The sequence below is a fragment of the Bemisia tabaci genome, chromosome 2 (assembly GCF_918797505.1).
Source record: "Bemisia tabaci chromosome 2, PGI_BMITA_v3".
NCBI classification, from domain to species: Eukaryota; Metazoa; Arthropoda; class Insecta; order Hemiptera; family Aleyrodidae; genus Bemisia; species Bemisia tabaci.
In genome coordinates this window covers 72817716-72831812 of record NC_092794.1, presented here as the reverse complement: position 1 = coordinate 72831812, position 14097 = coordinate 72817716, and the positions used below count along the sequence as shown (strand labels likewise).

The 14097-nt window shown below is 41.3% G+C and overlaps 1 protein-coding gene across 1 annotated transcript in view; it reads left to right on the top strand.

Annotated features, from left to right (window-relative positions):
- LOC109032040 (uncharacterized) overlaps positions 1 to 14097 on the top strand; it is a 137380-nt gene that overhangs the window by 67642 nt on the left and 55641 nt on the right. Inside the window, 5 exon segments of the mRNA XM_019043945.2 lie at positions 2881 to 3158; positions 5827 to 5927; positions 9836 to 9999; positions 10001 to 10142; positions 12788 to 12986. Of these exon segments, the coding sequence (XP_018899490.2) occupies positions 2881 to 3158; positions 5827 to 5927; positions 9836 to 9999; positions 10001 to 10142; positions 12788 to 12986 (884 nt within the window).

Genomic DNA, 14097 nt, shown 5'->3' with positions numbered 1-14097 from the left:
TGCCGTGCCGAGAATCGATTGTTTTACATGCTTTTAAATTGAGAAAAAAAACACTGAACCGACACTGTCATTGTCTAATTAGGCGACGTATTTAGAGTGTTAGGTCTGCTCGGAAAGAAAATGTCGCTCATGGAACACTTCGGAGGTCAAAGTCGAAACACACGTTTCCTCATTTGTTGTCGAAGATAATTACGAACGAGTTTTGAGCTATATGGGCATTTTCGCTGTTTTTCTTCGACCTATGTGGAATATTCAGTGATTATGCACAATTATAATATTCTACGAAAATTTCAAAATGTCTACGAATATCTGAAATATTCTGCTAATAGAGGAGTGGAGAACGGAAAAAAAAAAAAAAGAATAACAGGAGGTCCGCAACGTCGCAAAAGGAGATACGTGGTTCCGCACGTTGGCCATCGATGTCGTTTATCCTTAAGAAACAAAGAAGATCTCGCTGGTCAGAAGCTGAAAGTTGGAGTCCAGAGGTCCTCAAGGCACTTAGAAACACTCAGCATACAGCCACTCGCTGGATACAACTTAATTAACTTCGGTGTGGGGTTAGGTTGCGTCGCCAAATTTGAAGGCGAACTAGCAGCGATTTGGTTTCCGAGCGATGCGGCGCGGCGCGACGCGCAGTCTATCGTGCCAATAGGAGAGACCGGACAAAATTTGGAAACTTTAAACGCTCATGACTCCGTTTATACAAAACTTTGAGGTTTTATAAGTGGTTCCATTGGTATTCTTGTGACATTTTCTTCCAGAAGCACCCCTTGAAGTTCAAAATGTCACAAAATAAACATCAACATCTGCAGTTTTAGTCAAATATTTCTTGTGCGACCTCTCTTATTGACTCGGTCCATTTTGCGTCGCTTCAACAAATTATCAATCATGAATGGTTTTCTTTAACTTTATATCTCTGGTGCATTAAATTGAATCAAGGAAAAATCTCTCTTTCTTCATTATTATTATTATTTGGGGGGAAGGAGGGGGGGGGGTGTTAGGAATCCAATCTCAAAACTTTCAAATTTTTTATAATAAAATCGACCCGAGCCGACCTTATAATTGGAAAAAATCCGTACGATGCAAATTTTTCTTCAAAATTGGCGATCATTTCATGACATACATGATTTAAATGCATGTAAAACAATCGATTCTCGGTGAGGAAGCTTGCCTCACCTAAATTCGACATTTTTAATGGATTCAACCGGAGGACAATTAATGCTGTCATCTTGCAAAATCGTAATTGAACCTCTCCCACCTCACATCAATGGCTGAAAAACAATACCGCCTATCTGCAAACTGACAATTTTGCAAGACGAATATAAAACTTTGCTATTCCTGTAATTTTGAAGTTATAAGATATGCAATTTTTTCATGCATTACAGCCTGATTACAACGCTCCCCTATACAGAACTGGAAAACAACTCAAATCATCAACTTGCGTACTTTATACTGGAAAATTCGGCGAAGTTGCCAACCCATTTTTGCCAAAATTGTCGGTTAGGCAGTTTTGTTCCTTCACCCTCGAGATACATTGTCGGGAGAGGGGGGGGGGTCTATTCCCCTCATACCCTAATTGGACTGCATTTTGCAATTTGGAACTATAATTCTAGCCTGGTTTAAAAACAACGCATGTGCCATTAGTCTCCCTATGTACATACGTGTTTTTCCAGAAGAGCCAGAATTTATAGTTCCAAATTGCAAAATGCGGTCCAATTATTTATTCCTTCCGCCTGTCATCTGGACCGCGTTTAGTAGAAAGGAACCAACTCATACCAGCTATTGCCAAATTTAACCGGGCAATTTAATGTTTCGCAAGAGGCCTATTTTCGGATTCCTTTGGAAATTTTAAGAAATTTGATTTGTACTATGCACAAAGTTGTTCGATGAAATTTGCACAAAAATCTGCATGACCGGTTTCATGTAAAAAATTAAATCGCCGAATCAAATATGGCGATAGCTGATGTGGCTTGGTTCCTTTCTGCTTGACGCGATCCATCCGGACTCTGGATGTGGAGTGTGCCCTCTCTGAAGTATGATATTGAACAGCGCTACCATTGCATGTCCGTCAAAAGTTCAGGGTCGGAACATTTTCGTTCCAATTTCCCCCATTCCATGACCGTTAAAAGTTCCGGGATTCTTTAATTGTTCAAAAGTTCCGAGAAAGTTCCGGAAAACGCAACAGATCCGGAACATTTTAGGAATTTCAAAAGTTCCGGGAAAAATTCCAGGAAAATCTCAAATGGGTCAGCTGCGCTGGTGACAGAATTGTGTTTCGATGCTTCATTTTTGCAGCTCAACTAAAAATAATAAGATCTGTCCGAAAATCAACTTTCCACCTTGAATATTAATCGAGATATCGTTCTTTGAAAAGTCGGGTTTTTGACGTCATAAATCGCGTTTTTCAAGGCGCGATATTTCGGTTGATATCCAACACAGAAAGTTGCTGTTCGGGCAGATCTTTGATCTTTTTTTTTCTTTCTTTCTTTTTTTTTTTTTGGAACAAAAAAGGTAATTTATTTAGTTTGGACCAAGTGGAATCATGATAGACAGGTCATGACCCGAAGGCCTGTTTATACATTCTAAGAGGTGAAGCCTAAATATTTACAATTTCTTAATCTATATTGCGATTTCCCCTTGTACTGTTTCCCATTAAAGTGCTTATTATCTATTATTGGTGAGCTGAAGTTCCTCGCTCTTCTTTCGTTATTCAGTCTGCATTGTTCTCCTCGGAACTGTCGATAGACTTTTCTTCGAGGGATTCAGTGTTGATCTGCAAGAATGAAGCATGAAAACACAATTCTGTGACCAGTGGAAGTGACCCAATTGAGAACTAGTTTCGGGAAATGGGAGGACTGATGTTAAAATGACTGTTTGCAGACGAGTAGCACGGTTTACCTGCATTTCAAAAGCTTGCCTGTAGCGGAAGGGCCGTTCCCGGTGGTTCTGGTGAAGTACGAGGCGGTGCCGATCCCGGAGCTGGTGGAGCGGTGCCCGTTCGGGTCGGTGGCGGTGGGGCACTCCTGCGTCAGCGTCGTCGAGGAGCGGCCTCTCCCGTGGGCGGAGGCCGAGCAAGAGTGCAGGAACACCGGCGGACACCTCCTCACCATCCTCACCCAATCCGCCGAGGAGACCATCAACCGCATCCTCATCAACAGGTCAGCACCTTCCCAGGCACGGATTTTCCTTCTTAGCGCTCCGAGGCAAATCTTACAGTCGCGCCCTCCGCAGAACGGACGACCGCTTGGGGGGTCCGAGGGTCCTCCCCCGGAAAATTCTTAAAATCGGGCATTTGAGTAACGCAATTTAAGGCTACCTTTAGGTTATTTCAGAGAAAAATTTGGTGGCTTAAAAGCCTCTTGTGCTAGCATATTTTTCAAAAGGTATAGGGAATTAAATCAAAGAAAAATTAAACAAAGGCGAGAGAAAGTTGAAAAAAGTAAAATGAAAATTTTACTCACTATTTGGACCGCGTTAAACAGAAAGGAACCAAGCCACATCAGCTGTTGCCAAATTTAATTTGGCAATTTAATTTTTTACATGAAAACGGTTCTGCGAATTTTCGTGCGAATTGCAGTGAAAAATCTTCATAGTTTGAAGCAAATTCCTTAAAAATTTCAAAGGAATCCGCACAAACGTTCTCTCGTAAAAAATTGTATTGCCCAGTTAAATTTGGCAATAGCTGATGTGGCTTGGTTCCTTTCTGTTAAACTCGGTCCATTTTAGAATGCTTTATAATGCGGGTCTTGTGAATCGTATCGGTGGACAAGGACAGATTCACAGATGGACTGCATTTTGCAATTTGGAACTATAAATTCTGGCTCTTCTGGAAAAACATTTATGTGCACAGGGAAACTAATGGCACATACGTCGTTTTTAAACCGGGCTAAAATTTATAGTTCCAAATGGGCCTGTTGCAAACTTTTGCTAGAGCAAAACTAAGAGTTGTTTCCTGCAGATAATGCCTCAAAAATTACGATGAGCGCATCGGCAAAGTCTGAAATGCACTCATAACTTCACAATCTGCGTTAGAAATTTGCGGTTTTTTGAGCTTCCCGCTTCGAAAACGATACCACGGTACAGGTGAACATTTTGTTAGAGGAGTCGTTCCATTGGCGACAATACTCATCATGGCCGACGCCAGTCCGCCAAAATACGTGTGATGGGACGAGATAACACCTGAACAGGATTAAACCATACAACAATCGGCGTGTTTACGTTCATATTTTCCTCGCCCGCCTTAATTGACCTTGAACTCTCCTCGAATTACGCGAGGAACTGCGCAAGCGTCGGCCATGATGAATATTGCCGAAGATGGAGCGACTCCTCTAACAAAATGTTCACCTGTGCAGTAGTATCGTTTTTGAAGCGGGAAGCTCAAAATAACGCAAATTTCTTACGCAGATTGTGAATTTATGAGTGCATTTCAGACTTTGCCGATGCGCTCATCGTGATTTTTGAGGTATTATCTATAGGAAACAACTCTTCATTCTGCTCTAGCAAAAGTTTGCAACAGGCCCATTGCAAAATGTAATCCAGATATTCTTCATTTCGCGCGGCTCTTTCTTCGTCCTTAATTTGTTGTGCCGATTTCAATTCTAGAACCCTTAAAGAAGCATTCACGTGTCTCAAAAATTTGCGCCCCTCAAAATTTTGCGCTCCTAGGCAGCTGCCTAGGTCTGCCTTGTGGGAAATCCGTCCCTGCACCTTCCCCATTTACCACCCCGAACCCGCGGGATGGACCATTGGACTGTTTTGCCAAGGAAGAACGCCGTATGAACATTCGAGAGTTGCCAAATTTCCCTCGATAAAACATGTATTTTTGACAACTTTCATGCTTATTTTCCTTGAAATTTTCAGATATTTTAGATTGAACTACGCATAAAAATGCCTGAGTATTGTGGAAAATAATATTCGCAATTTTTCCAGTAATTTCGGTTTTTATCGGTAGAAACTTGGCAACGTCTGAAGGCTCACACGGCGTTCTTCCTTAGCACGGGAGTAGACCAGTGCTGCCATTTTATTTTATCAGAAGATTCCGAAATAATTCCGATATCGGGAAACATATTGAAGATTGCCGAAGTACCGAGAGAAATTCCGGGGAAAAATTCCGGAATACGCCCGGATTTAGTTCCGAAGTTCGTCAAATTTGGTCTAGAAGCTTCAAAATTTGATCAAATAAATGGTTGAATTGGTGAAAAACAGCTAATTTTGAGAAACTTCCTTTTTTCTAACAAAAAATCCATTGATCGTAGAACTCTTACTTCAAAATTGTTGGAATTTCATTCATCAATTTTTCATGTATTTTGCGCGGGTTGCAAATTTTGCTTCTGCAAAACTTTCAGAATTTTAATCTGAAAGTTCTCCAAAATTTTCAATGCCTTATTTCATAAATTCCGGCCATGATTGGCGCAGAAATGACCGACGAACAAATTCAAATCGAGAATGTTAGTTTAAGTTCTGAAACTCTTAGTTTATTTTTGGTGCTCACAATCAGTTCAGAACTGAGGAGAGAAAAGAATAGACAAAAGTCACATCAGTCTAAATGCATCGAACATCAGTTGGTCTACTGGTTAGCATGTAAATATCTTTTGAATGGTGCAATTTTCGGATGTGACATGTGTCTATTATTTCCTTTCCCCAGTTCTAGTCCTCCATACCTTTGAAAATAACGTGGCTATTAATGTTAATAATCACTTTTTCGCGGTCTTACTAGTACTAAACCAAAAATCCAATATAATTAAGAGCTTTCAATCATGTTATTATTATCTTATAAAAACTATGATTTGTTTTTTTTTTTCGGTTTCTTTCTCTTTTTCACCTCAGCCCAAAATACAACGATGACAACTCTTACTGGATTGGCGCAACCGACTTGAACCATGAGGGAGACTTCCGCTGGACGGACGCGTCTCCTGTGTCGTACACAAGTAAGTCTCGCTCTGAATCACATAATAAAAAGTGAGAAGCAAGACATAAAACACCAACCGGACGTACGTCTGCTAAAAGGAACAAGAGACGGGTGGGAAATATAGGGTGTGCTCTAAGAGGCTGCATTTGGCTGCATAAGAATTAATGTAAAAGTAGACTTGATTCCTTATGTGGAAATGGGAAAGTGGGATTTTACAGTAAAACAAACGGAGCCAAAGCGCTAAAATATGCGGCACTCGTGATCCGTGGGCATGTGACGAGAGCGTTGTGTACAAGGCTCATGAGTTAAGCCTGTGTCACACTATCAAAGCTATATCGACGGTGAAACTACCAAACCACGTATCTCGTTTGCTGTGTTTAAAAATCTACGCTCGCATTTTATTTTTTTGAAGTAGACCAAATCAATATCATTCCTTGAAATTTTCACATAATTTTCTCCGCACGAAGAGGAAAAATCACAGAAATTTTCAAGACTGGACGTTAAGTAGTTTTTCATTTAAAAAATAAAGTATGACAGGAAGTCTGCGACGTCGCAAACCGAGATACGTGGTTTGGTAGTTTCACCGTCGATATATATTATATAGCCATCAAAATATCAAGATCAGGTGCTGTGATTGGCCTATTCGATGACTTGGATCAACCACAGCACTTGATCTTGACATTTAGGTGGAGTATTTTGAAGGTGTAACAGAGACTTTAAAGCGCACATACGTCGAGCTCGTCGTCGTCGCAGCTGACGTCACTGGCGCTTTTTAATGCCCATTCATTCTTGCGGCCCTCAACTAACAAGCACACTCATACCCGTCTCTGGTTCCTCATAGCAGAAATACGTCCAAGTTTTATGAGTTCGAATGCTTGTTTGAAAAGTATATCTGTCGCAGGCAAATAGTCAAATCAGGCATTTTGTTAAATGCCTAGGCAAATAGTCAAATGCTCTTTCGTAGACTGAAATTCTGATTATTTTGCTGACTGTGGATAAACATATTTTCTGATCGTGTGGAAAAGAATTCTGTGGAAAAACTTGCTTCATATGATCATAAATACGTTTATTTCTGGTATTCAAATGCAAATTTATCTCAGAATATGCAGCATTCCATTATATAAACAATTTTTACAGTTTGGACGGTTAAAGAAATATGAGAAGCATTTTTGAACAGGAAACACAATGACAGTTTGTACTTTGACGGATTTTTAGTCTCAAAATATTGAAAAGAGAGGTCTTTGTAAAAACATAGAAAACCTCGTAAAATTTAAAAATTTGAGTATCTGCCCAGGCATTTGATAAAATGCCTAATTTGACTACTATTTGCCTGCGACATATCGATGAGCAGAGTGCGAAACCGCGTACCTCCGTTTGCGGAGTTGCAGACTTCCTGTCATACTTAATTGTTTTCGTAGAAAATTAGACAACGTAATTTTTCGAAACTTTCCTTGATTTTTCTTCTCCGTTAGCAGACAATTCTGTAAAAATTTTAAGCTATAAAGTTGTTCCGCGAAAAAAAAGGAGCGGACATTCGTAAAACACCGCAATGGAGATGCGTGGTTCGCACTTTAGCCATCGACATGCGTAGAAGTACAATTTATTACCGAGCGGTTTCGACGGCGCTTAAATGCGACTAATCGTGTTCGGGGGATGTGCGTGTTGCTTCCACGCAAAATTGAAGGCGCTTTGGTTGCGTTCCCAACGATGCGTCTATGCTAGTTGCTCGTGAGTCTGTCATCGGGGAGAAATTTATTACCCATCAACCTCTTCAGTAAAATCTGGAGAACTGAGTTCTGTAATCTTAGACGCATAAATTTTTAAACCCAATCATTAATTACCTGATAAAACAACACTATGAATTCTTCCTTGTTTTCGAGATATTTTCGATGGAAAACTAGCCCCGCGTTATTTTCCATAAGGGCCCAGACAGTAGGCACCAGGCGGATCAGCCAATCAGAGACGATTCTTAAAAGTAGGGGTTGCCACTCGGCCCGCAATTGAAATTGTTGCTCTTGTTTTCTCTCAGGTTGCAAACGATTTATTGTTGTTGTTACTTAAAAACAAAAAATCAAAAACAAAAAGAAAAAGCAGAAAACATTAATAACAATGAAATAGGCCGGACATAGTGCTTGTTGATAAAAAAAAATCGCACCACTTACATAGTAATCGATATTCGTATTCCTAATTATCATAACTTGGAGTTAAAACATCAAGAAAATATGTCCTTTTCTGCGCCAATTCAAATTCCCGCTCTTGTTTTCTCCTTTCTTCCACAGAGGCGGATCCGCCAATTTGGCAACACCGGATTTCCTCCATTCAAACCTATGCTAAATAATCGATTGTTGTCAGAGCACCTGGCCCCTTAAAGAATCGATACATTTCCGTAGGTTTAAATGAAAAAAAAAGACAATGTTGCCAATTTGCTAGATCCGCCAATGTTCTTTCCAATAACAGAGCATAGGTCCATTGAAAGCGGGTCCCAGAGGGCGCACGAAGCGTCGCACAGTGGATCGAGTCAATTAGAGAAATCGGTAATGAATTTTTTGACTAAAACTGCAAATTTTGATGTTTTTTTCGTCTTTTTTTAAATTTTAAAGGATGCTTCGAGAAGAAAATTTCACGAGGGAACCAATGGATTCACTTTTGAAACCTCAGAGTTTTGTATAAACGGAGTAATAAGCTTTTAAAGTTTCCCTATGGAGATGTTGCATGTGTGAAGAATTTGCGATTTGATTGTTGATTCTTATGTAAAAGTTCGCGAGAAACACAATGGTGCCACTGGTTTTCTCTGAAATTAACTCCCAAGCTCAAAAAAAAGCTCTCAAGTTGAGGCCAAAATGGAGGGGATATCCCACGCTATTCTGAGGGTCCACCTCTACATCAAAACAAACTCTCCATGCAAAGATAGGGAGCAAATACATTGACAGGGCTGCCATCTCAATTGGGGACTCCAAAACTGAAAACACGGCAACCCTGCAAATGTATTTGCTCCCTATCTTTGCATGGAGAGTTTGCCTTGATGTAGACGTGGGCTCTCAGGATAGCGTGGGATATCGCCTACATTTTGGCCTGAACTTGAGAGCTTTTTTTGAGCTTGCGAGTTGATTTCAGAGAAAACCAGTGGCACCTCGTGTTTCTCGCGAAGTTTTACGTAAGAATCAACGGTGTAATCGCAAAATCCTCACACATTCTCTACATCTCCACCAGGCCCGCCACAAGGGGGGGGGGGGGGGGATACTGGGTCCCTGGTGCCGGGGCCCGGGCCTTGGAGGGGCCCGTGACGCAGGTGACAAACCACTACGAATTCATGTGTAACCCTTGTCTCGTAGGGAAAAGTGAAAAAATTACCCTAAGAATTCCGCAAAAGGTGAATAAAGTTTCAAAAACACGCTAGGGCACTATAAAATTTTTCTTACTTTTTTAGAGATTTTCAAGATTTTGAGTATATGTAGAATGATATTTTTAGTAACTGTGTTTCATTTTCTTCCGTTGTCGGATGCTAAGAGGCTCCTTTCTGGGCATCCTCCACTTCAATGGCTTAACTCCCTTGCCATAGACGTACGAAAGGGGAGTCCAGGGGGGCCCGGCTCCCCATAGAATTGAAAATTATCATCTGCCCCCTCAAAAAAAAAATTATAGATGTTTTGAATGCAACAATTCGAAAGTTTTTGGTGCTGAAAGTATACAAAAAGGCGTAATTATTCTGCAGAAATTGATGGAAAATCTCCATCATAAGAGCTTCATAATGCGTTCGAATAGATTTAAAATTTTAAAAATTTCCCGGGGGAACCCCCCCCCCCCCCCCCCTGTGCTAGGGGCCCGGGCCATAAAATTGGTACCAGGGCCCGAGATGGGATGTGGCGGGCCTGATCTCCACATCTCCATTCTAAGATTGAAAATTTTTCTGATTGGGCGTGTGGACAGATTGGTTTCCTGGTTGGTCGCAATTCGGATCGTACAACCGGCAGCCGAGTGACGACGGGATCAGCGAGGAGGACTGTGTCGAGCTCCGCCGATCCTTTCCACCTCCCGCCCTCGGCCCATCACCAGAGCTCCCCGCTCTCGACCAATCACAACCCCTTCCTGTCCCGACCCTTCCACCCCCTCCCCATCCGCCCCCCGAAATTCGCCTCTCAATCCAGGACCGTCAACACCTTCATGTGGAACGACCGCCATTGCTCAACGCCCAATTTTTTCATCTGCCAGACCCTTCAGAACGCCAACGTCAAAGGTATGCTCCGCCGTCAGTTCCTGTCGACATGCAAAAAATAATAACTGAAAATCGTCAGTGCGATGGTGATGGAGTAATGTGCGAGTGACGGGTGAGAACTATCTGCCTGCCATGCACAAGGGATGATGAAAAAAACAGGCGTTTTGTCAAGTTGACAATCGCTCTGTCTCGGATTCTAATGCTGAACCCGTCAATGAAGAAAAGGGTTGGATGATATCGACACAGCTTGAATGTCTGTATTGCCGTCCTAAGAAAAACGCCGTATGAACATTCGAGAGTTGCCAAATTTTAAAATTTAAAATTAAAATTTTCATTTTTAAGGAACGTTATGAATATTTTTCCTCGGAATTTTCGGGAACTTTACCTGAAATTGCGAACAAAATTATCTGAAAAAGTAGAAGGAAAATATTCATAAGTTAACCAGAAAATTCGTGTTTTATCAAAGGAAATTTGACAACGCCTGGAGGCTCATACGGCGTTCTTCCTGAGTACGGCAGCATAGGTATCGGGAGAAAACGGACTTGTCGGAGGTTTAGTCATTGAGATTTTGGGGCCTAAAAGAGTAACCAACCCACAAGAACTCAAATTATCCAGAATGATACATTTTATGTAGAATTTTCACGACCCGTTGTTTGGAAAGCACGGAGTTTACTTAGTTGTTTGATACATTTACTCATTTTTGCGGGAGGACGCACAATAATGAAATCACATTCTTGACCATCTTGGTATGATATTGGAATCTGGAGATTGGCAGCGACATTTTTCTAGCGTTTTTCGTGTTAGAAGGTTGGTCGCTCTTTTTGGTCCTGACAGATCCATATTTTGACGCACTCTCTTCATATAGGCATTTTAGACGCAGCTAACCCAGATGTGTTAATTAATTGCTCTAGTGCCAGTAGTAATGAATATTGTAAGAGCGATAAGCATATTTCCTCCGCGACCAAGGAGAAAATTAATGCGATTTTTCTAGGGTCTGGAAAAACCTGGCCACAGCCTTATTGATCTCCAGGCAATTTGGTGACCTGCACCAGACTTCTGATAGTGTTAACCAAGCGTCTAGCAGATCGGCTAGACGTACATAGCATGCACTGTCAGGATTCTGATACTATCTAATATGGTTCAAGAAAATGAGTCAATTGCACTGGTCACAGAATCGTGTTTTGATGCTTGATTCTGGTAGATTAGCTAAATATAATATGATCTGTAAAAACCGCAACTTTCAACGTTGAATATGAACCGAGATATCGCGCTTTGAAAAATTCGGCTCAGGACGTCCTCCGCTGCGGCAGTGACATCCTCGATTCCTTCCACCTCCCTTTCATCCGAGTTTCACGTTGAGTAACCAATGCAAATGTGTGTCTCCCTGACTGATGAAAGCAAGGTGGAAGAAACCGAGGGTGTCACTACCGCAGTGGATGACGTCCTAAAGCACACCGAAAAAAAAGTGAAGTTAATTTAACATTCTGGATGTAAAAAAAGTGTGCGAGAACTTACAAAATGCTAAAATACCTGCCTCAGCAGTTACTTCAGCAATGCCAAGATGTAAAATTAAGTGCTGTGCGGCGGGTAATTCAGCATTTATAAGTTCTCGCACACTTTTTTTACATCCAGAATGTTAATTCAACTTCCTTTTTTTTTCGGTGAAATTCTTGAAAGCGATCTATCTCGGTTAATATTGAACGTTGAGAGTTGCTGTTTGGGCAGATTATATTTTTAGCTAATCTACAAGAATAAGGCATCAAACACGATTCTATCACCAGCACAACTGATCCACAATTAATTGGACGTATTTTTGCTAAATGGAACTATGTACAAGTGAAGAGATGGGGTGTGCTTGTGGAAGCTGCATAAGAAACACTGTAAAAGGGGATTTAGTTCCTTTTGAGAAAATGGGAAAGCGAGATTTTCAATTAAATCAAAAAGAACTGAGCGCTAACTCGTGAGCCGTGGGCATGTGACAAGAGCCTTGTGGACAGGGCTCATGAGTTAAAGACCGTGTCGTTGATCGTCGTTTCTCTCGTCGTTGCCGCTGACGTCACTGGCGCTTTTAAGTTATCCCATTCATTCTCATGGCCCGAGCACTAATGAGCACACCCCATCTTTCCGCTTGCACATAGTTCCATTCAGCATAAATACGTCCAATTGAGATGTTGCATGTGTGAGGGATTTGCGATTTGACCATTGATTCTTATGTAAAAGTTCGCGAGAAACACGATGGTGCCACTGGTTTTCTCTGAAATCATATCCCAAGCTCAAAAAAAGCTCTCAAAGTGAGGCCACTTTATTTGGGGACTCCAAAACTGAAAACACGGCAACCCTGCTAATGTATTTGATCCTTATCTTTGCATGGAGAGTTTGTTTTGATGTAGAGGTGGACTCTCAGGGTAGGGTGGGATATCCCCTCCATTTTGGCCTCACTTTGAGAAATTTTTGGGCTTGAAAGATGATTTCAGAGAAAACCAGTGGAACCATCGTGTTTCTCGCGAACTTTTACGTAAGAATCAAATGGTCAAATCGCAAATCCCTCACACATGCAACATCTCCATTGCCGGGCAATGCAGTAGCCCCCAAGAAGAATTTGTATCCGTTTAGAGATCAAACGTGGAAGATAATGCATGATTAATGAGAGGGACTTTTGTCGGTAGAACTGGCTGATTCGGCGAAAACCTTCGATTGCAATCGATCGATATCGCTGAGCTCGGAGCACCCTTCGGCGACTGTGGTGAGCCCGGGGTTTCCTCATATGTACCCGGACAACGCTTTCTGCCTCGTCGAGATCTCAGCACCGCCCACCCATCGATTGATCATCGATTTCGATGAACTCGTCATCGAAAACGAATCTGTGTAAGTATTCATCAACAAGCCTAGTGCTATGGTTACACGCTCAAATTTCCATCAATTTCCGATCAAATGGTGACTGGTGCGCACCATCTACCATCAAATTTCTACGGCCTGCAAAAATTTGATGGTAGATGATGGAGCTGTGGGGCTCATCTTTCATCTGATTTCCACACAACCGTGCTTATTTCAATCAACTCGCTGTTGTAATTAATTTTACACATCAATCTAGATAACTCTCGACCGCCATCTTGGTCATCATTTAGATCGAAATTTGACGGAAATTTGAACGCGTAACCAAGCCGTAGAATATTACCTCGGTTTAGGTTTTCGTTTTGATATTCATACAAGGACTAAGTTATAAGCAGTCGCGCACTTTGCGATCTATCGATTGATCTGCCTTTTTAAACCCATGGAAAAGATCGATAAACAGGGTGTTCGCAACCAACACTACAATAATAATCGATTCTTTACAACAACTTCAAATGGGGAGATATCGATAATCGACACTCACGCCTCGCAAGGGTCTCTAGGACCGGGAAACCGGTATTCAACAAGTAATGCAAATTTTCAGAGAAAATCAGGGAAAAATTAGGGAAATTGTTCTGATAACCGAAAATCTCTTCTTCTACCGCTGAAAAACCATTTTACGGTTTATTTAATCGGACCTGAGTCGTCTTTTTTTGTGTGTGTGTATGTGTCGCACTAGGTGGTTTTAAAATTTCCAAGGAAACACCCAGATCCATCCGTGTCTTTTTGAATCTTCAAATCGTCAGAGTAATAGAGAAGCCATCATTGATCGGATAGTTACCGCAAACGTCAAACACGCTTTTGAAATTAAGAATTCTGATGTGCGAGAAAGAATGGGCTGAAAGATCAAGAAAATCTACATTTATACCAGGAATTCCATAGAGTTATACATGTTTTCTCAAGAGAACCCCGATGAAGTAGGGAAAAACTTTGAATTCCCATCAAAGACTCAGCTTTGGAAAATCAGGGAAAATCAGGAGAAAATCAAGGAATGAGCATGGTAAACAATTCTAGACACTATGGTTATAAGAAATGAAACAAGTCACATTCTTAAGAAAAATAGACATATTTCTACCAAACAGAACTA